We start from the raw sequence: 23,570 nt of genomic DNA, 5'->3' as shown, positions 1-23,570 counted from the left end.
CCAAAAAAAAAAAAGACTTCTCACCTAGGACCTAGGACCTTAATAGAAGTGTGACTTCTTGTTCTTCCCCTGGAATTTTTAAGTGAACACTCTTGTTATTAAAATAGATTTACCAGTGGGAGTACCAGGCACAGTTGTCTATTTAAACCACAACTGTTTGTTTAGCTGCCAGAGGGTACATGGCGGTGGCAGCTTCTGTGTTGGTGGTAGTGCTAGAGCAGTACACAGTCTCTGCAGTGTTGTCTGTCCCAGTGCAGGATAGAGATGTGGGCCATCCTTAGGGCCACCAGAGCGAGACACTCAGATAGAGAAGTAGTTACCCAGGGGGGACAATCAAACAAGGCTGCGGAAAGCCAGCCTTGACCCCAGCTGATGGACAGCTTAATGAAAGAGACATAGGAAGTAGGTGTTGACCAGTGCAGGATCGTAGACCAGGATAAATTAACATATAACTCAGATGCCTCACTTCTGATTTGTCATATCTAAAGCTGTCTTTTATTTTAAAAATGAAAATGAGATGTGTACCACACTGGGAAATTCAGATAGCTGGATTTGAAGACCCTGCCTGCACAGACATTGAGGCACACAAACTCTTTTGAGTTATAGTCAAGTTGGAAAATACCTATTTCTACCAAAGGTAACATCTTGTTCTTGGATGATGTTGACACTGACCAGTATCACACATATTTCTTAAGTTTTGATCAATCACTGTAGCCCAGCCAATATATATATTATCATTTGATCCTCACAGAAACTCATCATAACCAACTTTCAGATGAGGTTCAAGAGGAAGAAGTCACAGCCCTCTGTGTCCATGGCAGTGAGGCCACAGTTAAGGATTCTTCATTTCCAAGGAAAAGGCTGTACTTTTGGTGTCAGTATTGTTTTGTTTTTCCTTCTGAGGGAGACTGTACCAGATCTATCCCATCAGGATAATTCACTTGCATGTCTCTCATTAGGTGCTCATTTAGGAGAGAGATCTCCATAAATGTTATAGTCCATCATATGACATCAGGGAAAGAGCTGCTTCTAAAAGGAGCAGGCTGTAGGGAATGTGGGCCATTGGCTAAAGGTGTGGATTAGCTGAACCAGGAACTCTCAGCCTACATAGGACTCAAGGAGAGAAAAGACCCCAGACATCCACAGCTGTCTTCAGTGGGGCTGCTTGTTTATCTAGATGTCTTAGTTAGGGTTTCCATTGCTCTGAACAGACACCATGACCAAGGCAACTCTTAAAAAAGACAACATTTAATTGGGGCTGACTTACAGTCTCTGAATGATGGCATTCATTCATTCATCCATTATCATGGCAGAAAGCATGGCAGCATCCAGGCAGCATGGTGCTGGAGGAGCTGAGAGTTCTACATCTTCATCCAAAGGTAGCCAGGAGCAGTCTGTCTTCCAAGCAGCTAGAAGGAAGGTCTCAAAGCCCATCCTCAGTGACACACTTCCTCCAACAAGGCTACACCTCCTCCAACAAGGACACACCTAATAATGCCACTCCCTGGTCCAAGCATATTGAAACCACCACAGCAATCTTAGTCTCTCCTTTCTGTAATCTGACAGGAGGTGCATTAGACAGAGTGGAGAGATTGGTGAAGGTCATGCCAGATCGACTTAGGGCTTCATCCTACTTCTGATACAGGTTAAACTCTCTGGGACTTAGTTTACTTGTCTGTAAAATAAGAAAAAAAATTCTTAGTGTTTTAAGGATTGGCAAAACGTTTATAAAGAGTCAAACATTTGCTGCAAATGTGTAGTGGCAGCAACTGTTACTAACATTACTGTGCCTTTGTATGTCATAAGTATTGCAGTGAGGGGTGGAAGGGCCAGAGAGATGGCCTACAGCTGCAAGAAGAGACATCTCTCTAAGGAGTGAGCACACTGGGGATCTACCTGAGACCCAAAGATTGCCAGCTCATGGAGAATGTTAAAGCTCCAGGAACTTAAGCTATTGCTGTCAACTGGGGGAAGGAGAGACTTTTGCCTAACATCATCATAGTTGTGTTCTTTTGTCACAAGAGTGTTCTTTTGTGACAAGAGCCTTCTGTCACAAGTTGTGCCTGGCCCACTTCCTGGCCTCTTACCCTTCTACAGGCTCTCCTCAAAGGGTTTCATTGCAGATACTTGTACCTGTGTGAGAAGGTGTCTATCCCTTGACTTATGTTGGCACAAGCTAGAAGGGCCAAGAGCTCATAGTGCTCTGCTGCAGCCCTTGGCCAGTGAAAATAGAAGTTGGAGTGTACAAGTAACCCATTTCTTCATGTCTCAGAACAACTGAGGCACATTCTACCATATTCTCAAGGATCACCATAGTGCCCATAACAGCTTAGACATGTGTACTGTCTTGCCTGTCTCCTGCTAACTTACATCCAAGTCTCCTCGTGACTAGGGACAAGGCCCATACTCTTGGGTCCATGTAAGTGCAGGGTTATCACTGGCATGAGTCTGAGAGGACTCTAAGTCAGCATTCTAGCTCACTTCCATCACCCTAATCCCAGCCCTGTTTGGAACAGTCTGTGGTTAGGTCTGATTCTGGGGAACCCAACCTGGAAGTAAACAACTTGAGTCTACTTAAAAAGAGAAAACTAAGCATATTGGCACACACCTTGAGGAGGCAGAGGCAGGTGGGTCTCGTAAGTTCAAGGCCAGTCTGATTTCCATGGTGAGTTCTAGGACATCCAGGACTATGTAGAAAGAACCAGTCTCAAACAAGGCAAAGATAAACATTGGGTCACCCAGAAGTAGACCCAAGGAGTCTGGCAGCACTTGTCATGAGTGTGACATAAGCTGGACCTTTCGAGTCATGTTCCTTTACTTTCGAGTCATGTTTACTTTAGAGAAACAGCTGAGAGACTAAACCCTGGCTGAGCAGTACATGTGAGGGTCATGGCTATTGTGCTCTCCCCAGCATCATGTCTTATTGCCTGTATGGCTAATCGGTATTCAATAAACTTGTAGCAAGGCTGATGTCAACCATGTGTACAGGTCTAAAGCAAGCCCCACAGAGAAACTACATGTTTTATACGTGGACAACTCAGACTCAGGACCAGCAAGATGGTTCAGCCGGTAAAATACTTGTATCACAAGCCTAATGACCTAGGTTCAATCCACAAAGTCCTTTGACCTCCACATGTTCACTGTAGCGTATACCCTCCCCCCACACACATACTCACATCATATACATAGTAATAAAAAACAACAACAAAACCCACCCAAACTCGGAAAAGTAGGAATCTTCCATAAATCAGTTGGGGAAATGGGTTGAGTTTGAACCTAGGTCTGTCTGATACCATGTTGATGACTCTGAAAATTTGAGTTTGGGTTGGGCTACTTGCCTGTGAGGCAAGGCAACTTTGGCCTTAGGTTGAGTTTAGCCAGGAGGAGTTGGGGAGAGGAGAAGGGAGGTGGTAGATTGATGGAAAGTTGGTGATTACCATCAGGAAGATGGGACATCGTCGACTCTCTGGAAGAGTGCCGGAAACATGTGCACCAGAAGCAGGTTGCTTTCTTGCTGTTTCAAAAGCCCTGGACTGTTGAGCTTGAGGGAGGGCTCCTCCATTTAGTAAAAAGTTAACTAACTGACACTCCATATCAGAATCCAGAACCTGGTACCAAGGCTCATAAGGTGTGTAAGAAACAGATCCACGGTTGGGCAGGTAAGGTAAACACAGATGGTTTTAATAAATCTGGTAGACTGGTTCCCAGCTGAGATCAGAGCTGGGCCTACTTGTTTTGGGAGTCAGGGTGGGAGTGGGGGACTCTCACCGCTGCTAGCTGAACTTGGATGAAAGGGTTGGGGAAGCCAGGGGTATCAATAGGTCATTGTGGACAAATCAATAGGAACAGAGACTCGGCCGAAACAGAACAGTGCCAGTGAGAGAGCCGTGAGTCCTATCCAAGGCATAGAGGGTGTGGAAGAGGTCAGGGAGCTGGCAATGGGCACTGGAGGCTGAGTAGAGCAAAGGAGGGAGGGACTGGCCTTCCCACCCAGCACTGATACTCTAGTTTCGCTGTTGGGCTCTCTCCATTCTACAGTTCCTTCTGGGTGGCTGCAGGCTGCGTTAGGAAATGTTGAGGGAGCCTTGTCAGGTTTTGGCGCTCTCTCGTTGGTTAGTAGCCATCCTGTGCCCTCTTGACTATCACCGGCAAGTGTTGTGCCTCTGCTACAGACAGGATTGGACCAAATGTCCACAGACCTCGAACCCTGGCCTTGACTTAGAAAATCCCCGGCACTGTGACTTCAGCCAGGGCAACCCACTTCCTGGTGAAGTGAAAACAAGACTTTCAGAATCACGGACAAGGAGTCATAAAAATAACTTCCAGGAGCATACCCTCATGCTGCCTAGAGACTGCCGCTGTCATGAATCATAGCGAGGCTTTCACTTTCAGTTCCATAATTTCCCTCAGCTGAATGAAGTTAAGACCCCGGAGCCTCAGACAGCATGGTGCTGTGTTGTAGATGATGGTAAGTTTGCCTTCTCCAGCATCATTCTCTGTCTCTCATAGCCTGTATGTCTGCTTGGTATCCTGGAAACTGCAGGTAGGGCTGTATTTGCCATGTTTATAGGTCGGATCACATCAAAGCTGCTACAGGAGCCACCTCTGCTCGCCTGTGTCCTGTGGAGGCCTTCACTAACTGGATAATAACATGACTGCTAAGTAGCAGTCATGTGCCCACCAATTTGCCTGAGTTCTAACCCGCACTTAAAAGCTGCTTTTGTTAGGCATTGTGTCTGACTACTGCTTGCTCTGCATGGACAAGCTAATTACTCAAGAAGTATGTGTGTCTCTGACCCATCTCTTCCTTCAAGACTGAAGGCACAAAGTTAAGTCATGTGCTAAACCTTCAGTTATATTGTATTCCGGAGCCAGCCAAGTCTCTCAGGATAGCACTTCCCTCTCAAATGACAACTATGGCCTCCTTTAGATAACAGAAGAGCTTGTCAGACTACCTTGCAGAGTAAGAGCTGAGAGAGGGGTGGAAGCACACCTTGATCAAGACTGCTAACTTATGTGTATCTCTTGACACCGCCCCAATCCTTTACTGTTTGAACATAAAACTCTTCTAAGTACCCTGCAGAGAATCCTGGAGGTCACTGGACCCCTTTATCTGTCCCTCTTCCTAATGCATGCTGCTTTTCATTATTAGTCATTTCTTTAGTTGGTATATTGGGGGTGGCCAAACACACACACACACACACACACACACACACGACTCTTGACTGCCCACGATGCATACGTCCTCTCCTCTTTGTGAAATGTCTTCACCGACTTACCCTGCCCACTCTCCTGCAGAGTCATGATGCCCCTTCCTCTTAGGTTCCTACATCGCTTCTTACAGTTCTGCTTTCTATATTTTGACACGTTGCCTATTTCATTTCCAGGCTGGTCTCTGCTTCTTTCCAAGAAAACTTAGTGTTTATAAAACAAACAGAGCTCCTAGTGTTGCCGAGAAAATATTTTGGAATCCTTAACCTAATTGGGCCCTCAACTTCCTGTGGTCATCTTGCTTGTTTGTACCATGGTCCTGCCCATTCTGGGCTCCTCTTAGGGCAGATTTGTAGGGAAGTACAATTTCCTGAATTGGTGTATTTCTGTTAAGTGGTGGCTAAAGAGGAAGGTGGAGCTTGGGGAGCTGACCCTGAGTTTTCACTTTTGAGTTTAATCCAGGACCACTGTGGTCATATCTGGGAGAAGTGCTGAGACCCGAGGAAGGGGATCAACTTTTGAATCTCCCAGGTAAGCACTTCCTCTAATTTCCACAGGCCTCGTCTCAAGCCCTTGGCTTATCCTATGGCTAATGGAGGTTAGCAAGACTGTGCTATTAATCCTCGATGGTGATGGTGGTACCCAGCCTCAGGAGGGGTCTCTAGAATACCATTCAAAAGGAGCACTTAGAAACCATGTCTGATTCAGATAAGGAAAGCCGAGAAGCTCTTAGTTCAAACATGAGTGGACTTTGGGCTGGTTTCTGGCGATGTCTCTCACTTGAGGAAAAGATAGGTCCGAATGCATGAATCTAGAGTTTAGATCTGAGGGTTCCTTGCAGGAAGCTTCATAGTCTGGCATGTGTGGAGTAAATGTGGAGTGTGTAAGCAGGAAAGTATGTGAATGATTATGTTAGTTGGGCCTTGAACAAAGATAATTGCTTCAGTTACCTTAGTTTATCCTTCCAACAGACTGCTAGAATGTATGTTCTCTTCTGACCGATTTGGAAACTAAGTGGTGGTGTATATAATTTAGGGGAGAGTTGTCAGAAACAGATTTCTTGCTTTACCAAATAACTGCCTCCTTTTGAGACAGGGTCTCACTATGTGGCCCAGGTCTTCCTTAAATTCATAATACTCTTCCTCAGCTAACCAAGTGCTGGGTTTACAGGCATGAGCCCCAGGTTTAAATTTGCCCAACCCTGTCCTGGAATTGAAGTGCAGAGGTGACTCAGACATCACAAGGTTATGAGGCCAGCCCTTCAGACTGGGGACCAACTTAAGTGAAGACTAAAAAGCAGGAGTCAGGGAGTCAGCGCGTGTGGAGTTTGGAGGATCAAGGAGTAGCAAGAGGAAGCTTAGGGTGAGGGCACATGAGGGTCCTGCAATGGCACCACCCAGGTCTGCTCTGCAGGAGGAGCTACGACAGTGTGAGCAGGGCCAGATTCAACATGTGGATGCAGAAATATCAGGGGACTGTTGGATGAGTCAGTAGCTGTGGGGACAGGAAAGAGAGGACAGGCATTAAAGTTCTTTCTTGGTGCCCCAGTTAGGTCATAAGTGACTGTTCCCTTCTAAGCAAAACTCTTGATGCTTCTAGCCAAGTTGAGGGAGGGAGGTTTGTGGTAGGCTAGTGGAGAAAGGAATCTGCCTTTGTTACCTTAAAGGGACTACCACACTGCCATAGTGAGATCTGACAGACTGCTGGGATGGGCTTTGGCTTAGGTCAGTGCTTGATTTGGGAGCTCCGACACATGAGTTTTAATGGTGAAAAGGACGGATGTAGAAGAAGGCACAACAGTCCTTGGAGGCTTGGAAACTATCCTATGTATTTAAAGGCAGAGGAGAAGAGTTACTTACTGACGAAGACCCAGGAAAGGCAGCCATGACTGTAGGCTTAGGATTGGGTGGGAGGGGAAACATTGTTACACGTGCTTCTGGAAAACACCTGCCTCCTGGTGGATTGCTAAAGGATCTTTACTGGTTAGAAGTTTTTCATTCGGTTTACAACTCCATTCTTAGTTCCTTTTGGAAGGAAAGAAGTTGTCGGTTTGAGTTATTGCCTCTTGGAGCCAATACTGTTAGTCTTGAATCCAGCTATCCCTTCTCTCCTATAGGTAATCAATACCCATTGTGGAAGCATGGCCACCATTGGGTCTTCTGGTCTGCATCCTGGAGAAAGAGCCTCAAGCTGCCCACAGGAGGGCATGCCAAGGCCCTCAGGTAGCTTAGAACTGGTAAGCAGAACTGTGTTTATTTAAGGCTATCAAAGATAGGATGAGTAGAGACGTGGGTTGCGGGGCTCGCACCCTTGTGGCCTCTCTCCAGACTTCTAAGCTATTAATCTCCAATCTGATGTCTCTTTTCTTTGAGACTCCAAATAGCTCCGAGGTGTGGATTGATTGTGGGGAGTGGGGCTTAGAGGTGTCAAGTGACTTGGGTTTAAGACGAAAGAGTTTACACTGAGGATTGTCACCTGTCAATGTGCTTCTCTTACCGGCTTGCCACAGACATGCTGGACCAGCCCTATGAGGGCCGATGTATCCAGAATGGCCCCTCCCCATTTTCTTCAAAAATAGAATAAAGCGTTCTCTTGTAAAAAGCTTATACTTTCACTATCAATTACACTTTTTCAGACTGATCCACCACAAAAAGGAAGGGAGAAAAAGGGAAGAAACTGTGATAGAATTGAAACAGAAATCAGCTTTATAGCCCTTTTCATGATTTATGTACCCTGGCTGCATCCGTCCCCTCTTATCACCTATGCTACCACTTCTTAGCCTGCCTTCTAAATGTTAATACTGTATTCACACACACATTCACACACACACACACACACACACACACACACTAGAGGCTGGGAGCTGTGTCCTTGAGTCCCTTTCTCGCCTATTTTTCCGGTCTCGCTGACATGGTTTTCTCACAGGGTCACTGCAGTCCGGCACCAGAGAGAACTACAGTGCTGGATTATTCTCACAGCACGGGCTTAATAGCTGAGGTTGCCCTAGAAGTCAGTTCTCTCTCTCTCTCTCTCTCTCTCTCTCTCACTTTTTGTTTGTTGATTGGTGTTTACCACTCATCTACATCTGCAGCCTTCCCCTTCATCTTGACTAAGATTTAGAAGTCTTCACCTACCACATCCTGGAGCAGAAAGTGCTTATGTAAACCATTTCATAACTCTTGGGTCTCCATTTCCTCATCAGAAAAGCAGAGGAAAATAACTTACTTGAGTACTCTCCTCGAATTTAAAAAAAAAAAAAAAAAAGGCCCATGGACATACGGGACCTGCACAAGAGGCAACGCTAGCAAAAGCTCTCTTGGACCACTCCCTGCAGTCTCTGTAGTTTTCTGTCTTCCTCTGACATATGCTTACGAGGTTCCTTATCCAACTGTGGTGACCTTACTGACTTACTGACACTAAGTTTCACACATGCACACACCCTTTCTCCTTTGTGCAACCTGTGCCTCAGACCCTGCTGTAAACATTGCCTCTGTGTTCAGCTGGGTTCCAGAAACGAGTATCGACAACCTCACCATGGCTGGTTCTCTGGTTCTCATTATGCCCCTTCCTCCAGAGACGTCCCCACCGACCCAGACCCAAATCTATGTGCTTTGTTGTATGTACCTGCCGTTTAACAAATCCCTTGTGGCTTTTCGGAGGGCTTCCCAGGGATGCCAAATGTTCTACAGCCAGGGACAGCACTCAGTGCTCAGAGCTCACTTTGGAATCCCTTTCCATGGCTGGAGGTGGGAGGAGGGTGATCAACACACATCATCACATGTCATCACATGTCACCACACATCATTACATGCTCTCACACACCATCACACATCATTACATGTCACCACACCACCACATGTCACCACATGTCACCACACGCCATCAATGTCCAGCTACATCTTTTAGTCCCTTGCAAGAACTTTGTAGAAGTCCCTTTTTGTTACCCGAAGGTGTCGAATCAGGCCCTCCAGGATAATTGTGTCTCGCGCACTGAAGGAAGCCCTTTACGGAAGAGCATCCCCTCTGTGTCAACCACGGCTGTGGTGCTGAGTTTGGTCCTCACAGCATCCTTGCTGTCTTTGCATTGTTACTGGATCGAGCAGGTCACTGGTGCAAATGGTGACCACTGTGTTGGAACCAGACTAACAGGTACAGCAAGCTCATTAAAAAAGCTCATTACAGTCAGCACGGAGGCCGTAGTGGACTTCTCACTTACTCCAGTGCCTTTCTCTCTACTCTCATGAAGGAGGGCTCCACTTACGGCCCCAGTAGGGCAGAAATGAGAGGTTTTTCTTACTTCTCCTGGATAGTTTACAGCCCACCGGAGTTTACCGGAGAAGTCCGCCCCCCACCTGTGTGTGTGTGTGCATGTGTGTGTGTGTGTTACAGGCAGGACTTGCTCATCTCATAGCCTCTCCTCTTGAACATCTCACCCTCTGACCCAGGTGGGAAAAGAGGAAGAAAACCATTAATCCGCTGAACAATCAACTCCATGTTTTATCTTGGTTTTATCTCGGTTTTATCTCTCAATGCTAAAACACTCCCCATCTGAGCACTGCCTTTCCGCTTTCATGGACACCGCAATCCCCACCCTGCTGAGATATGGTCTCACTATGTAGCCTAGGCTAACCTGGAACTTACTACATTGATTAGGCAATATCTCTTTTAATGTTAGGTCACCCCATCCATCCAGTTGACAAATCCCAAGACCTGTTCAGAACCAGCTTCTTGCTGGGGTCCTGGGCAGAGTGAGGGCTGAAGCTTCCTCTTGCTTCTCTTGTCTGGTTTCATCATGCTTGGATCTTTTCAGATGAAATACTAGTTTTGTTTTTGTTTTTATCAGACTTCTCATTAGAATGGGAACATCTTTGCATTACTGTTAACCTGATTCACAACCTACCCTGCCCCTTCAGATCTCCTTGGGTTGGGTAGATGGTTTATGATCTCCAAGCCAAGGCTTCCTCATTTTTAACACAGAAACAACCACTCCTAGTGTCTGGAAGCATCTGTCCCAATGTAAGCATATAACGGGGTGTCTTGGACTCCAGTTAGGATTATTTGCCTCCTTAGGGAGTCACTTTGATGGAGCTTCATAAAGAGGGGTTGGGATCGAGTCCTCCTTGCCTCCCCCTTTCATCCCTGCTCTCTTTAGAGGTGTTCTAAGTTCCTTCACAGACTTGAGTCCAGTTTGGGACAATGAATCTTTAGAATAGAATTCCTGTGCCGTAGGAGATTGGGCCTTAGAAAGAGCTTAGCTGGGGAAGGGTGGAGCTGCTGAGCTGCCAACCAGTAGCGGGACATTTTTGGTGGATGTTCAAGAGGGCCATCCAAGGAATGCTTCTTCACAGAGCTGAGGTTCTGAGATGTCCCCATTCCTTGAGCTTCTGGTAGGGTGAGAACCTTGGCTGGTGCATCCTTTGCTTTCTCTCACCCTCTCAGCCTTCCCATCAGACTCTGATCCACTCCCAGACCAGTGGTCCCCCACTCCCAGGCCAGTGCTCCCCCAACCCCATCCCCTCGCTCTGGAGAAAACCTGTTTTATTCTCTTCCTTCAAAACTTCAGATGGCTGATTCTCTTCTCAACTTAGATTGAGACCTAAGACCTCCTCCACTCATATCTAAAAGTGTGACTCTCCCCGAGTCACACATTTCTAACTTGCCTCTCCTTTTTCTGTAGTCACCGTCAGTACCAGACAGTGCTGACTCTGTCTTCCACAGGGGAGTCAGCAGCAAGCAGGCGCAGGACTTGAACTGTATGCTGGGCTGTGTTTACAGTAGTGCTGGGTGGGGAAGAGTGGCAAGTAAAGGGAAGGCCAGCCTCGGTTCTGTGGTCTCTGTATTCCAGAGGTGAGGTGGGCTTGTTTAGGCTTCAGATGCTGAGAGAAGGTCGGGAGATGCCTTCCCTAGAGTGTAACGTTTCTTCATGATTTGTTCACTCATCGATAGCTTACAAAGAGACAGCTACAGAACTCTTGCCCTAAAAGAACAGGAAAGCAATTATTGTGGCAAGAGAGAGATTTCACCTAACCTTACATTAAAAAAAAAAAAAAGCTAGATGGTAACGAATGCAGGCGCTGAGAGGAAGCCACCAGGATACGGAGCACAAAGAGGCAGGTGGCTTCTCTTCTTTGTAACCTTTGCAGGACACAAGAGCTTGGAGTAGGCTTTGAACAGCAAGCGAGCCATGGCGAGAGGAGCTGCAAGGAAGGGGACTGGAAGACTAGTGAGGCCCGGGGAGAATGGAACAGGATGCTAGGCAGCCCCAGGAAGCAGAGGGCCTCAGAAGACAGGGGCAAGTCGGACAGGACAGTCCTGTCCCAGCTGAAGTTAAAGAATGCCTCCCTCCCCAAAGTCAGTTTGCTTCTTCGTAGGTGCAGGAATGCTTGCAACAATTCAAGGTGACCAGGACGCAGCTGCAGCAGATCCAAGCCAGTCTTCTCTGCTCCATGGAGCAGGCACTGAAGGGACAGGACAGTCCTGCTCCTTCTGTCCGGATGTTGCCCACATACGTGAGGTCCACACCACACGGCACTGGTGGGTAGCACAGACTCGGGTGGGTGACCAGACACAGAGAATGTGCTCTGACTGGGGAAAGGGAAGTTCCGTGTCTCTGTCCATTATCTCTGAGGTCCCTTTAACTGGACTTCTCAGACTCTGGAAGCTTTTCTGGGAGGCAGGCAGCTTTGCCCAACTGTATGTCTTTCTATGACCTGTTTGCTGTCTAGAGCAAGGAGACTTCCTGGTGCTGGAGCTGGGGGCCACAGGGGCTTCATTACGTGTGTTGTGGGTAACACTGACAGGCACCAAAGAACATAGTATGGAGCCCCGGAGCCGGGAGTTTGTGATCCCTCAAGAGGTGATCCTAGGTGCTGGCCAGCAGGTGAGCAGTCAGTGTGCACCCTCGGGGGCTGGAGACTTGGTTGGGTGTGGCTGGGACTCAGGTGATCAGAGCTAAGTACTCATCTTGTTCCCACAGCTCTTTGACTTTGCTGCCTGCTGTCTCTCTGAATTCCTGGATGCCTACCCCGTGGAGAATCAGGGTCTGAAGCTTGGGTTCAATTTTTCTTTTCCTTGTCACCAGACAGGCTTGGACAGGGTGAGGTTGGGGGCACACGGGGTCAGTGAGCCGAAAGAGACCATAGCCCTTGTGAAGGCCACTGGGGAACAATAATCCTGCTTTTCTGTCCTCAGAGCACCCTCATTTCCTGGACAAAAGGTTTTAGGTGCAGTGGTGTGGAAGGACAGGATGTGGTCCAGTTGCTAAGAGATGCCATTCAGAGGCAGGGGGTAAGTGAAGGTCAGGGTGATGGAGAGCTGCCCTCCGCTGGCCTGGGCTTGACATTTGTAGGTTATGCCTGTGTTTCTGGAAGGCCCTGCTTTCCTTTCCTATGCACAGCCTTTATATATTTTGACCCTGGGGTTAATGTTGCTTCCATAGTAAGCCAAGAATGACTCAAATAAGATGGTCATGCCCTGGGGGGAAGGGGCTTGGGAGGGGAATAGGACATGAGAAAAGTAAAAACAAAACCAAAAACGAAACCTATGACCCAGCCCTGCAGTTCTTCACGTTCTAGAAGGGAAAAGCATTCTAATAAAAGGTTGCGCATTTGCGGAGATAACTCTAGTAGCAACAGCAGAGGGAGCAGGGAGGGAGCAGTAGGCCTTGGGCCTGAGCTGAGGCTAGGAAGAAGTGCTAATGTAAGATTCTGCCCTTGTCGGAATCTCCGGCTCTAGAAGGGCAGGTCCTTTTGCACTAATCCCAAGGTACTGGTTAGAAGCCAGGTTCTAAGGCATATGTGTTTTGGGATGCCAGGCCAGGGTGTAGGTGAGGTGCTCATCCATGGGCCCTTCTTCCTGGTCCTGTGGGTAGGAACTCTCCATAACCCTGAGAGCCTGAGTTGGGGGAGGGGATGGAAGGAGAGCCCAGAGCATGGGACGGGCTCTGATTCCCTGTTCTCTCCATTGCCCAGACCTACAGTATTGATGTGGTAGCCATGGTGAATGACACAGTGGGCACCATGATGGGCTGTGAGCTGGGCGCCAGACCGTGTGAAGTTGGGCTTATTGTAGGTGAGCCAGGGGCCGTTTGGAATGGAGGGCGGGAGCTGCTCGGCGGGCAGGCTCTGATGGGGTCCTTCCCGCCAGACACTGGTACCAATGCTTGTTACATGGAGGAAGCGCGGCACGTGGCCGCTCTGGATGAAGACCGTGGGCGCACCTGTGTCAGCATCGAGTGGGGCTCCTTCTATGATGAAGAGGCCCTAGGGCCAGTACTGACCACCTTCGACTATGCCCTGGACCATGAGTCCCTGATTCCTGGTGCTCAGAGGTGGTGGCCCAGCAGTGGTTTGCCTGACTCTGCTTTAGGCTGTCATATTACTGTTCTAACCTACCTCTTCTGCTCTTGGGCCCCTACCTCTTCTTATCCCTCTGAGCTTGCCTTTTGGGGTAGGGGGTTCTCCTAGGTCAGACTTAGAAAAAAAAGGCCTCAGAGTCTAGAACCCTGAGTTTTCAATCTTTGATCCTTCAAGTCAGCCCTGGTGGGTTGGGGGTTGGGAGCTGGGAGCAGCTGAGTAAAATGTCTACCTACTTTCCTGGCTCCTCTTGCCTTTTTAAGAGGTCCCCGGATGTAACCCAAAGGGTTAGAAAGGGTAAACCCACTCATTCTCTGGGAGGTCATCTTCTGGAGGCCCCCTCAGTCTGGAACCTCAGAGAAAATGATTTCTCTTTGAGGGTTCAGGTGGGCTGGGGGCTCAAGAAGGGCTCTGTCTAGTCACTCTTTCCACATGTAGGTTCGAGAAGATGATTGGAGGCCTTTACTTGGGTGAGCTGGTACGGCTGGTGCTGGTCCACTTGTCCCAGCATGGGGTCCTCTTTGGTGGCTGCACCTCTCCTGCGTTGCTGAGTCAAGGCAGCATCCTCTTGGAACACGTGGCTGAAATGGAGGAGTACGTAAGGGAGGCTTGCAGCTTAGACAAGGGGCAAGGGGGGTCTGCTTGGAAGAGGCTAAGGCACTCTCTCTCCAAGGTAGCTGTGAGGCTTTGGTGGGATGGGGAGCTACTAGGTTCCCTACGCCCCAGATCAGCACCCCGATGTGTCTTCACCCTTCTCCCTGCAGCCCGGCCACTGGGACAGCCCACGTCCACACAATCCTGCAGGCCTTGGGTCTGAGCCTGCAGGTCTCAGATGGTGAACTCGTGCAGTGTGTGTGCGTGGCTGTGTGCACGCGGGCTGCCCAGCTCTGTGCGGCTGCCCTGGCTGCAGTTCTATCCCGCCTCCAGCGCAGCAGGGAGCAGCAGACACTGCGTGTGGCCGTGGCCACTGGAGGACGAGTGTTTGACCAACACCCCAGGTATTCTGAGGCTAGGATCCTGTGTGAGCAGGGAGCATGGGTGTGTGTGCTTTTATGATATACAGCCAGAGGCCATTCTGGTACCCCAAGTGCGAGCTTGTGGGTGTGAATGGCAGACTAAGAATTAGCCTGGGTTGTGGGATGCCAGGAGGCATGTCAAAAAGAGAAAAACGCTTCTTCTTCTTCTTTTTTTTTTTTTAATGTGTTCCAGGGAGAGTGGCAGGCAGGGCAGTGGATATATAGTAGGTACCAAGGAACAGGTTTAGGACTAATTTGTTTTATTAAAAATTTTTAATAGGGGGCTGGAGAGATGGCTCAGTGGTTAAGAGCACTGACTGCTCTTCCAGAGGTCCTGAGTTCAAATCCCAGCAACCACATGGTGGCTCACAACCATCTGTAATGAGATTTGATGCCCTCTTCAGGTGTGTCTGAAGACAGCTACAGTGTACTCATAAATAAAATAAATAAATCTTTAAAAAAAAATTTTAATAAAACAAAATTCTATTAAAACCCATGGCTCCAGCTGCATATGTAGCAGAGGATGGCCTTGTCTGGCATCTTTGGGAGGGGAGGCCCTTGGTCCTGTAGAGACTTGATGCCCCAGTGTAGGAGGATGCTAGGGCAGGGAGGAGGGAGTGGGTGGGTGGGGGAGCACCTTCACAGAGGTGGGGGGGGATGGGATGGAGGTTTGTGGAGGGGAAATCGGGAAGGGGGACAACATTTGGAATGTAAATAAATAAAATAACCAATGAAAAATAAAATTTAAAATGATAAATTTTAAATAGGGCTCAGATGCCAAGCTGAACAAACCTGGTGTGTTTTCGTAGGTTCCTCTGCATCCTTAAGGAGACAGTAAAGCTCTTGGCCCCAGAATGTGACGTCTCCTTCATCCGCTCTGTGGATGGTGGTGGCCAGGGTGTGGCAATGGTGACAGCTGTGGCTGCCCGCCTGGCTGCCCACAGGCGCATCCTGGAAGAGACCCTGGCACCATTTCAGCTGACCTTGGAGCAGCTGACAGTGGTGCAGGCACAAATGCGAGAAGCCATGATCAGGGGGCTTCAAGGAGATGCCTCCTCCCTCCGAATGCTGCCCACTTACGTTCGAGCAACACCGGATGGCAGCGGTGAGCACCTGGCCTGAGTATGGGTCTGAGATGTGGGCTCCTGTAAGTCACAGTGTGTGTGCTAGGGCTGGGGCTGCCATTTTCCTCCTGGTATGGAGTGAGTGTCTCTGTCCCACAGAGCGAGGTGATTTCCTGGCCTTGGACCTAGGGGGCACCAACTTCCGAGTCCTGTTGGTGCGTGTAGCCGAGGGCAGTGTGCGGATCATCAACCAGATCTACTCTATTCCTGAGTGTATAGCCCAGGGCTCTGGACAGAAGGTACTCACGGTTCGGGTCTCGACATCAGAGGTAGAGAAGGCGGGAGAGAGCCCACCCCTGACGTGCCCTCTCCCGCAGCTCTTTGATCATATTGTGGATTGTATTGTGGACTTCCAGAAGAGGCAGGGCCTTAGCGGACAGAGCCTACCCCTGGGTTTCACCTTCTCTTTCCCATGCAAGCAGCTTGGCCTGGACCAGGTAAGAGAATTAAGTTTAAGAAGTGGTTCCCAAGGGCCTCCAATCCACGTACCCTTTAAGAGTGGGCAGGAAGCCAGGCAGTGGTGGCGCAAGCCTTTAATCCCAGCACTTGGGAGGCAGAGGCAGGTGGATTTCTGAGTTCGAGGCCAGCCTGGTCTACAGAGTGAGTTCTAGGACAGCCAGGGCTACACAGAGAACTCTGTCTCAAAAAACCAAAAAAAAGGAAAAGTGGGCAGGAAGCCAAGGAGAAGTCTGACTAAGGGGGAGCAGCATTGTTGACCCAGACTGTATGCAGTCCTGGCAATCCCCAAAGATGCTATGCCAATGTCTGGGTAGGAGACATTTGAGAGCAGCACTGGCCTAGGTTGGTGCTGACCAGAAGCTACATTGCCTACTTCCGCCATGCCTCTGGTGTTCCGCCATGGTGTTCAGCCTTCAGGGAGCAGCGTTTGTTCTTTTCTCCAGAAGAGGCTTGAGGTCACATGCTCCTTTGCGTGTCTCTTTCTTAGCTAGACACAGTGCTGTGTGCCTTATCTAGGTAGCAGAGTGATAGGTCATAGGTCAAACCTACTCAAGACACATCATGTCCTTCAACATGTATAGCAGACTTCTCAGTGCATGCCCCCGAAGTCCGGCATAGGACTAGGATAGAGGCAATCTTAGGCCTCTTGTCCAAGCTCCCAGGAAACTCAACATCCCTTGTTTGTTCGGAAGCACCTCATGCTGAGGAGCCTGCCTGGTGCCCTTGAAGACCTCTGCTCTCTGCTTGGCTGTCTTATGGCCACCACAATCTGTACCTACCCACCAGCCTGCATGTGTCATTTTCACCCTGTGCTCCTGTCTTGACTTCTATGGGCCACAGCTGCTTTCTCTGCTGTCTTTCACACCCTGGTCTGGACGGTGCTGCTGCATTTCCTCTCTCCTCTAGTCTGTTTGGCTCCAGGTAAAGCATGTTCACTCCTGTTAACTGTTCTTCACAAGACACGAGAAGCATGTCTCAGTGTACAAATCTGGCCATGCAAAACTGGCCTAATTGTCCCTTCTTTTTTTTTTTTTTGTAACTGAATATAACTTGTGTGTTAAGCCCATATTCTTGCTGGGGCTGTAGTTGAGTCCTTGGACATTTGTGTGGGAGGTCCTTACCTTGGATGGCTGGGGTTAATTCTCACTCTTCTACCCTTTCCCTCAGAAATACACAAAGAAACAGTGCAGCCCCTTTCCAGGTACAGTCCTGCCCTTTGCTGCTGAGTCCAGGTGCTCACAATAAAGATCTGTCTGTCCCATCCCGTCCCATCCTGCCAAGGTCTCTGGCTTTGTAACTCACCCTTTGCCTTCCTGGGACAATGATGGAATGTCACACTGAAATGGATGTGCCTAACTCTGAGGACCCCTCTCTCCCTCCCTCCCTTCCAAGTGACTCTTTTTCTTTGAAAGGGTGGGCTCTGCTGACATTTGAGTCCCTAAAGTTTCTCATCTTCCTCTTTCCCACACGCAGCACCCACTCCACCAGCTCTGTTCATTCCCACCCAATTACAAAGGGCCCTTCCTTTTGGGCAAACATCTTAAAATAGCCAGACCCTCAGACCACCTGAGCATTCTAGAACTAATAATGGAAGACGTAGGTCGAATCGTTATTAATAGGTTTCTTCACACTGAAAGCTTCCCAGGGACTTAAGACTGGTTGAGGGCAAGGCCTTCAACCATAGGGTAGAGTGGGCACAGAATCCTGCATGGGAAGGGCAGAGACAGTGTGCTTCTGATGGGATACAGGGTTTGGGAGGCAGAGTGACATTTCTGTCTTCTTAATCCCATCCCAGGGCATCCTCCTGAACTGGACTAAAGGGTTCAATGCATCAGGCTGTGAGGGCCAAGATGTTGTGTATCTATTACGGGAAGCCATTAGGCGCAGACAGGTAGGAGTCTACCTCCAGGGTTCTTTTGCGGCTGTGACAGGCCTGGAGGGGAGCAAAGTATCATTCTCTTTCTTGAGGGGAGCAAAGGGGCCCTCTATAATAGAGACCTCTGAGTCCAGTGCTGGTTGCCATGACAACTATGTTGCCCAGCAACTAGCAGCATCCGTTTGCATGCAGGCAGTGGAGCTGAATGTGGTTGCCATTGTCAATGACACGGTGGGGACCATGATGTCCTGTGGCTATGATGATCCCCGTTGTGAGATGGGCCTCATTGTCGGTAAGGAGGGTCTTGCCCTCTGTGCTCCTGGTGTCTGATAATTCATTGCCTTTTGTTAATTCCTTAGGTTGGACCTTTCTCTGACCTTGGGAATATGGGATTATTTCCGTATGACCCAATTGAGTTCTGGGCTATTGTACTGAGCTAGGAGTCTGGAACTGGGACATTTAGTGTAATTTAGCTATTCAGTCATTGGATCTTTCCCAGCCTCAGTTTGCCCATTTGGTAAATGCATCTCTCTGAGACCGGTTGTGCTGCTTCCATCTATCTGACCTTGGGTAACTCAATAGAGTCTGATCCTTCACTTTAAGGTGTGACAAGGCAATGCCTAGGTCAAGAGGTTAAGAGAACAGAATGAGAAGGGGCCCAGGCATAGTACACTGCCTGGGTCATGGTGTCTACTCAGTGTTTGAAATGGGAGGGCATGGCTGGTCAGATGTCAAGAGTCCAAGACATTGATAAGCTCTTACCCTGGGGCTCTCTGGTGTCTGGATAAAGGGGCTAGAAGAAACAGAAAAGAAAAGGAACTCTATCATCTCAGAACTGAGCATCCAGAGGGGATTAAGCCCGGAACAGCCTGTGGCAACTTACAGCTAACTCTGACTGCACACACAAGGGCAGACAGGCTAAGATCAGACAGGAATTAGTCCCGAACAAGTGGGAGATGGAGCTTTGAAGAAAGCTTGTTTTAGAGCGCTTGGTGGCCTGTCACGGATGAGAGACTTTTGAACACAGGCTCTGACGATAGTAGGTGCTTAGGAGAGGTGTAAACTACTAGAGAAATCCCAGGTGGGGCTATCAAGGGGCTCATGACTCAGAGCTGGAAACGTGCAGAGAAGAGGGAATGTCTCTTCCTCTCTGCTTCTCGTATATCACTTCCTCTGTGTAGCTTTTCCAAGTCTCGTAGGCAAAAGCCTCCTGTGTCCCAGTGCGCCCACGATGCTCTTGTTTTTGTTTCTATGAGAACCTGTGGAAGTACTGTCAGAGAGAGCCATCTAATGCCTAACTTCTGACCAGACCGTGTGGGGGGGGTGCCCTTGTGTCAGTGTTCTGTCTCCCCAGCTCCTGGCCCACTCCTGTTATTTCAATTAAAGGCATGTTTAGCAATCAGGAAACGTCAGTATCTTATCAGCATCAGAGTAGAGCCAAGGCTTTCCCCCAAGGATGACCTGGTCGACGGCAGCACAGGAGCCCTTTTAGATAGCGTGGGAGACACGCTAATGTTGGCTCTGATAGGGAGGGCAGAGGAAGTTCTGAGGCTTTGGTACTGACAATGTCAGAAAGGGAGACCAGGAGCAGGGACTGGTTTTCAACGTGGGGAGATAAGAGAAGGAGTCCAAATTTTGTTGTTCTGGCGTGGGAATGACCCCTAAGGGCCTTGTCTGCGTCGGTAACCAGCCCTCATCCCTTGGCCTGCCCTGTCTACAGGAACCGGCACCAACGCCTGCTATATGGAAGAGCTCCGGAATGTGGCAAGTGTGCCTGGGGACTCGGGTCGCATGTGCATCAACATGGAGTGGGGCGCCTTTGGGGATGACGGCTCACTGAGCATGCTCAGCACCTGCTTTGATGCGAGTGTGGACCAGGCATCCATCAATCCAGGCAAACAGAGGTACGGCTTAGGCCCAGGCAGTGGGGGTGGGGGTGGACTGGGCTGCAGAGAAAAGCTAATGGGGTCCTCTGTTGCATGGGCCTGCATGCGCCTGCCTTCCCACAGGTTTGAGAAGATGATCAGTGGCATGTACCTAGGAGAGATCGTCCGCCATATCCTCCTGCAGTTAACCAATCTCGGAGTTCTGTTCCGGGGCCAGAAGACTCAATGCCTTCAGACCAGGGACATCTTTAAGACTAAGTTTCTCTCTGAGATTGAAAGGTACCTGCGTTGCAAGGCAGTTTGTTGCCGAGGGAGGATGCTGGATACTGCTGGTTCCCTCCACTCTGGACCATTCTGGAGGATGAAGTGGGGGAAACCTTGAGAGAGAGAGGGAGGGAGGGAGCTAATTCTCTATTCTCTTCCTTCCTGACCCCCCAGTGACAGCCTGGCCCTGCGTCAGGTCCGAGCCATCCTGGAGGATCTGGGGCTGACTCTGACATCCGATGATGCCTTGATGGTCCTAGAGGTGTGCCAGGCTGTGTCTCGCAGGGCTGCCCATCTCTGTGGGGCAGGTGTAGCTGCCGTGGTGGAAAAGATTCGGGAGAACCGGGGCCTGCGGGAGCTGACGGTGTCTGTGGGAGTTGATGGGACGCTCTATAAGCTACACCCCCAGTGAGTCTGGGAAGGTTGGTCAGGATGGGAGGGAGGCACGGCCAGACGAGCTGGGCTGGGCTCACCTCAGCCCCTTCCCTCACAGCTTCTCCAGGCTAGTGTCGGCGACAGTCCGGAAGCTAGCCCCTCAGTGCACCGTCACCTTTTTGCAATCAGAGGATGGGTCTGGCAAAGGTGCAGCCTTGGTCACTGCTGTTGCTTGTCGCCTTACCCAGATGGCCCACATCTGAGGAAATCTCCAAGAGTGATGGAATCACGCTGGACTAAGGCTTCAGTCTACCCTGATCCTCTGGCAGGCCCAGCCCCCCACAACTCCCAAAGAAACCCATGAGTGCCCCCCTTATAACCGTCTGCCCACACCCAGTGGCTTTCTGAGAGAAGTGACACTCTGGTTAGCAATATATATATATAATTTATTTACATTCACGTCCGCTAAAATCCCTACGTGCCCCGGCAGCCGGGCAAGGCTGTGTACATAAGGCCAAGTGTAAGTGCAGGAATGCACTTAAGACAGAGTCAGGACACAAGCTTCACACAACAGGGCCCACACGGGGGCATTGGCCAGCCCCAGGAATGGGCGTGCCACGGCACACACACTTGCCATTGTACAGCCCGGGACTCCCATTGCATATTCACACGCCCCGCTGGGCAGGGCACCTCGAGGCCGGGGTACAGGGAAAGGATCAGGGAGGAGCCGTTGGGTGTCCCTGGGTGGGTGGGAGAAGGGCAGCATGTGAGAGGCAGATGTGTACCGACACCGGGTGTGAGAGACGTGAGCAGCCTCCAGGTGCACAGCATGAGATGTGTGTAGTGGGGGAGGGTCCTGCGTGACCTGGGAGAGGGGCGTGTGTGAGATGAGCACACGAGGCATGCATGAACACACGCCTGTGTGGTGATCGTGTGCCTGAATCCAAGGGCCAGCCCCTGTCCAGCTGGGACCCTTAGTCCCCCAGGCTTGAAGCCAGGCCCCTCAACTCTACCCCTACCCAGCAGGCACAGGAATGTTTGCATAAGGCCCACCTCAGGCAGGAGCTCTGGGGGCCGTGTCCCAAGCCCAGCATGTGTGCGCATGCCGTGTGTATGCGGGGCCCCTGGCAAGGGACAGGACGAGAGGTAGCATCACACACATATACACACGCACACAGACGGGCTGGGCTCAGCCCAGGCTCCAGGCACTGTCCACTCTGGGCCCTGGGACCAGGGCAGAGTGAAAACAGGTGGCTATACCAACCTGGCCAGGCAGGCCATGGAGGGATGGAGTTTGAGCAGGGTCTGAAGGACCAGCATCAAGGGACAACTTCAGCCAGGAGGGGGCCTGTCCAAGCAGCTCTCCCCCGGTGTGGGGGAAGGGCCCCTGTCTGGCTTTTTGCCTGTCCCTGGCAGGTGCCAAAGCTGGTGAGAGTGTAGGCATTACTGGCCTGGCTGGTCTCAGCACTCGGCCTCTGACACCGTGAAGAGGCCAGCATCCGGCTGGCCCAGTCCGGCCACGGCCGCGGCCAGCTGGCCGAGGTTGCCGTTGGGGAAGTGCCGCGCCTCCCATAGGTTGAGGATCATGGCTGTAGGGCTGGCCTTGGAGGCGAAGAAGCTAAGATGGCTGCAAAGAAGAGGCAGTCTGTCAGTAGTCTGGCCTCGCTCCAGGCTGCCCTCGAATACACCACGAGAGGCTGTGGCACAGAGCCTGTAAGCCTCCTTCCGGTCTGCCTCACTTGCCTGACCAGCCTCCGTCTGCCTAACTCCACCCACCTGTCCAGGTGAAGTTTCTGGGCTAGAGTTCTCCAGTCGGCGCCCCGGCTGCAGGGTGGGTCCAGGCTGGTAATGATCTTTTGCCGAATGAGGAAGGGGATCTTGAAGGCACTGGGGCCCACCAGGGCTGGGACCCCCCCTTCACTCTCCAGGGCCAGCAGTTCAGCAAATCTCGTGTCCTGTTTGACGGGACATATGCAACAGGTACCAGTTAGAACTCTGGCCGAGGGAGTTTCCAGACAAGCTCAGACGATGGGGACAGCAGGAGCATTGGGTATCCTCTCCCTTATGCACCAGGGCCCTAATCTTTGGGTCTTAGACGTAGTGGCCACAGTCGGTGATAGAGAAAGCCTTCCTGCTCCCAACGCTGTTGCCCTGCTGACCATCCACGTCCACTGCTCTCACCCTAGCGCCTGCTGCCCAAGATGCCCTCCCCCACCCCGCTGTCTGTCAGATTCCTGTCTCTGCTTATACTTTAGGGTCCAGTGCAAAGTCTTTCTTTGGGGAAGCGCTCCAGAGCCCCCAGGGCAACACTACCTCCTCCTGCTCCCCACAGAGCACTTGCACCTCTGTCCCCAGAGACTTGGAAGAAGCTAGAAGGGTAGCACCAGGAAGGGTGGTGGCTGACGGGCGGCTCCGCCCGGGGGGTGGAGCCTGTCTGGGATGCTAGCAGGCGGCTCCGCCCAGGGGTGGAGCCTGTCTGGGACAGTTGGTACAGGGGGCACGCCGCCTTCTTGCCTACCTTGGTGATGTTAAAGTTGATGCTGAAGCTCTGCCCATCTCCCTCCACCTGCCACACCCACACCTTGCAGGCCAGGTCACTGGTGCTGGCGCTGACACGCTCCAGGGTGAAGGTACAGTGCAGATACTGCTGAGTGCCATTCCAGATGTGGTAAAAAGGGATCTCCTGTAGGGAGGGACAAAGAGGAGGCATTGAGTGTGCCCCAGCACAAGCCCCTGGAGCTCTGGTCGTGGGCTCAGGTCTCACCTGGTAGCTGACAAGGAGTTTGCTCTTCCACAGGGAGCTGGGCACGTCGTGAATGGATAGACGTAGGTTGTGGTAACTGTCTTTGAAGTGCAGGACACGAGGCTCCTGGATCAGCTGTCCGCCCAGCTGCTTCTCCAGCTGCACCACCTCCTGCAGTGCCCAGGGTGGTCAGCGAGGCCCGACGGTAGGAGTAACCCTCCCTGTGGCCCCCAAGACAAGGCAGTTGGATGCTGAGGGCAGG

At 50.6% G+C, this 23,570-nt stretch overlaps 2 protein-coding genes across 4 annotated transcripts in view; one reads left to right on the top strand and one right to left on the bottom strand.

Annotated features, from left to right (window-relative positions):
- The first annotated feature begins 4,405 nt into the window (after positions 1–4,405).
- Hk3 (hexokinase 3) lies at positions 4,406–21,024 on the top strand. Of its 2 annotated transcripts, none has more exons than XM_028772155.1 (19): positions 4,406–4,468; positions 7,328–7,447; positions 11,583–11,745; positions 11,937–12,091; positions 12,188–12,307; positions 12,403–12,498; positions 13,182–13,281; positions 13,357–13,540; positions 14,004–14,159; positions 14,330–14,563; positions 15,391–15,686; positions 15,805–15,944; positions 16,023–16,142; positions 17,960–18,055; positions 18,233–18,332; positions 19,761–19,944; positions 20,050–20,205; positions 20,365–20,598; positions 20,684–21,024. In XM_028772155.1, exons 1-19 carry the CDS (start codon positions 4,463–4,465, stop codon positions 20,826–20,828), a joined length of 2,805 nt encoding a protein of 934 aa, XP_028627988.1. In that variant the 5' UTR covers positions 4,406–4,462; the 3' UTR covers positions 20,829–21,024. The 2 variants fall into 2 exon arrangements, with proteins under 2 accessions (XP_028627988.1, XP_028627989.1); XM_028772156.1 differs by lacking the exon at positions 4,406–4,468 and adding an exon at positions 5,654–5,742.
- Unc5a (unc-5 netrin receptor A) overlaps positions 20,991–23,570 on the bottom strand; it is a 56,188-nt gene continuing 53,608 nt past the window's right edge. The window contains exons 12-15 of one of the 2 annotated variants that reach the window (XM_028772157.1): positions 23,330–23,479; positions 23,084–23,248; positions 22,342–22,520; positions 20,991–22,192 (exon numbers count right to left, since the gene is read on the bottom strand). In XM_028772157.1, coding sequence (XP_028627990.1) covers positions 22,027–22,192; positions 22,342–22,520; positions 23,084–23,248; positions 23,330–23,479 — 660 coding nt within the window. In that variant the 3' untranslated portion in view covers positions 20,991–22,026. The remainder of the gene's footprint in view (positions 22,193–22,341; positions 22,521–23,083; positions 23,249–23,329; positions 23,480–23,570) is intronic. The other variant, XM_028772158.1, reaches the window with a different exon arrangement.

The sequence above is a fragment of the Grammomys surdaster genome, unplaced genomic scaffold (assembly GCF_004785775.1).
Source record: "Grammomys surdaster isolate TR1022 unplaced genomic scaffold, NIH_TR_1.0 211, whole genome shotgun sequence".
NCBI lineage: Eukaryota > Metazoa > Chordata > Mammalia > Rodentia > Muridae > Grammomys > Grammomys surdaster.
This window is presented reverse-complemented; position numbering and strand designations above follow the sequence as displayed.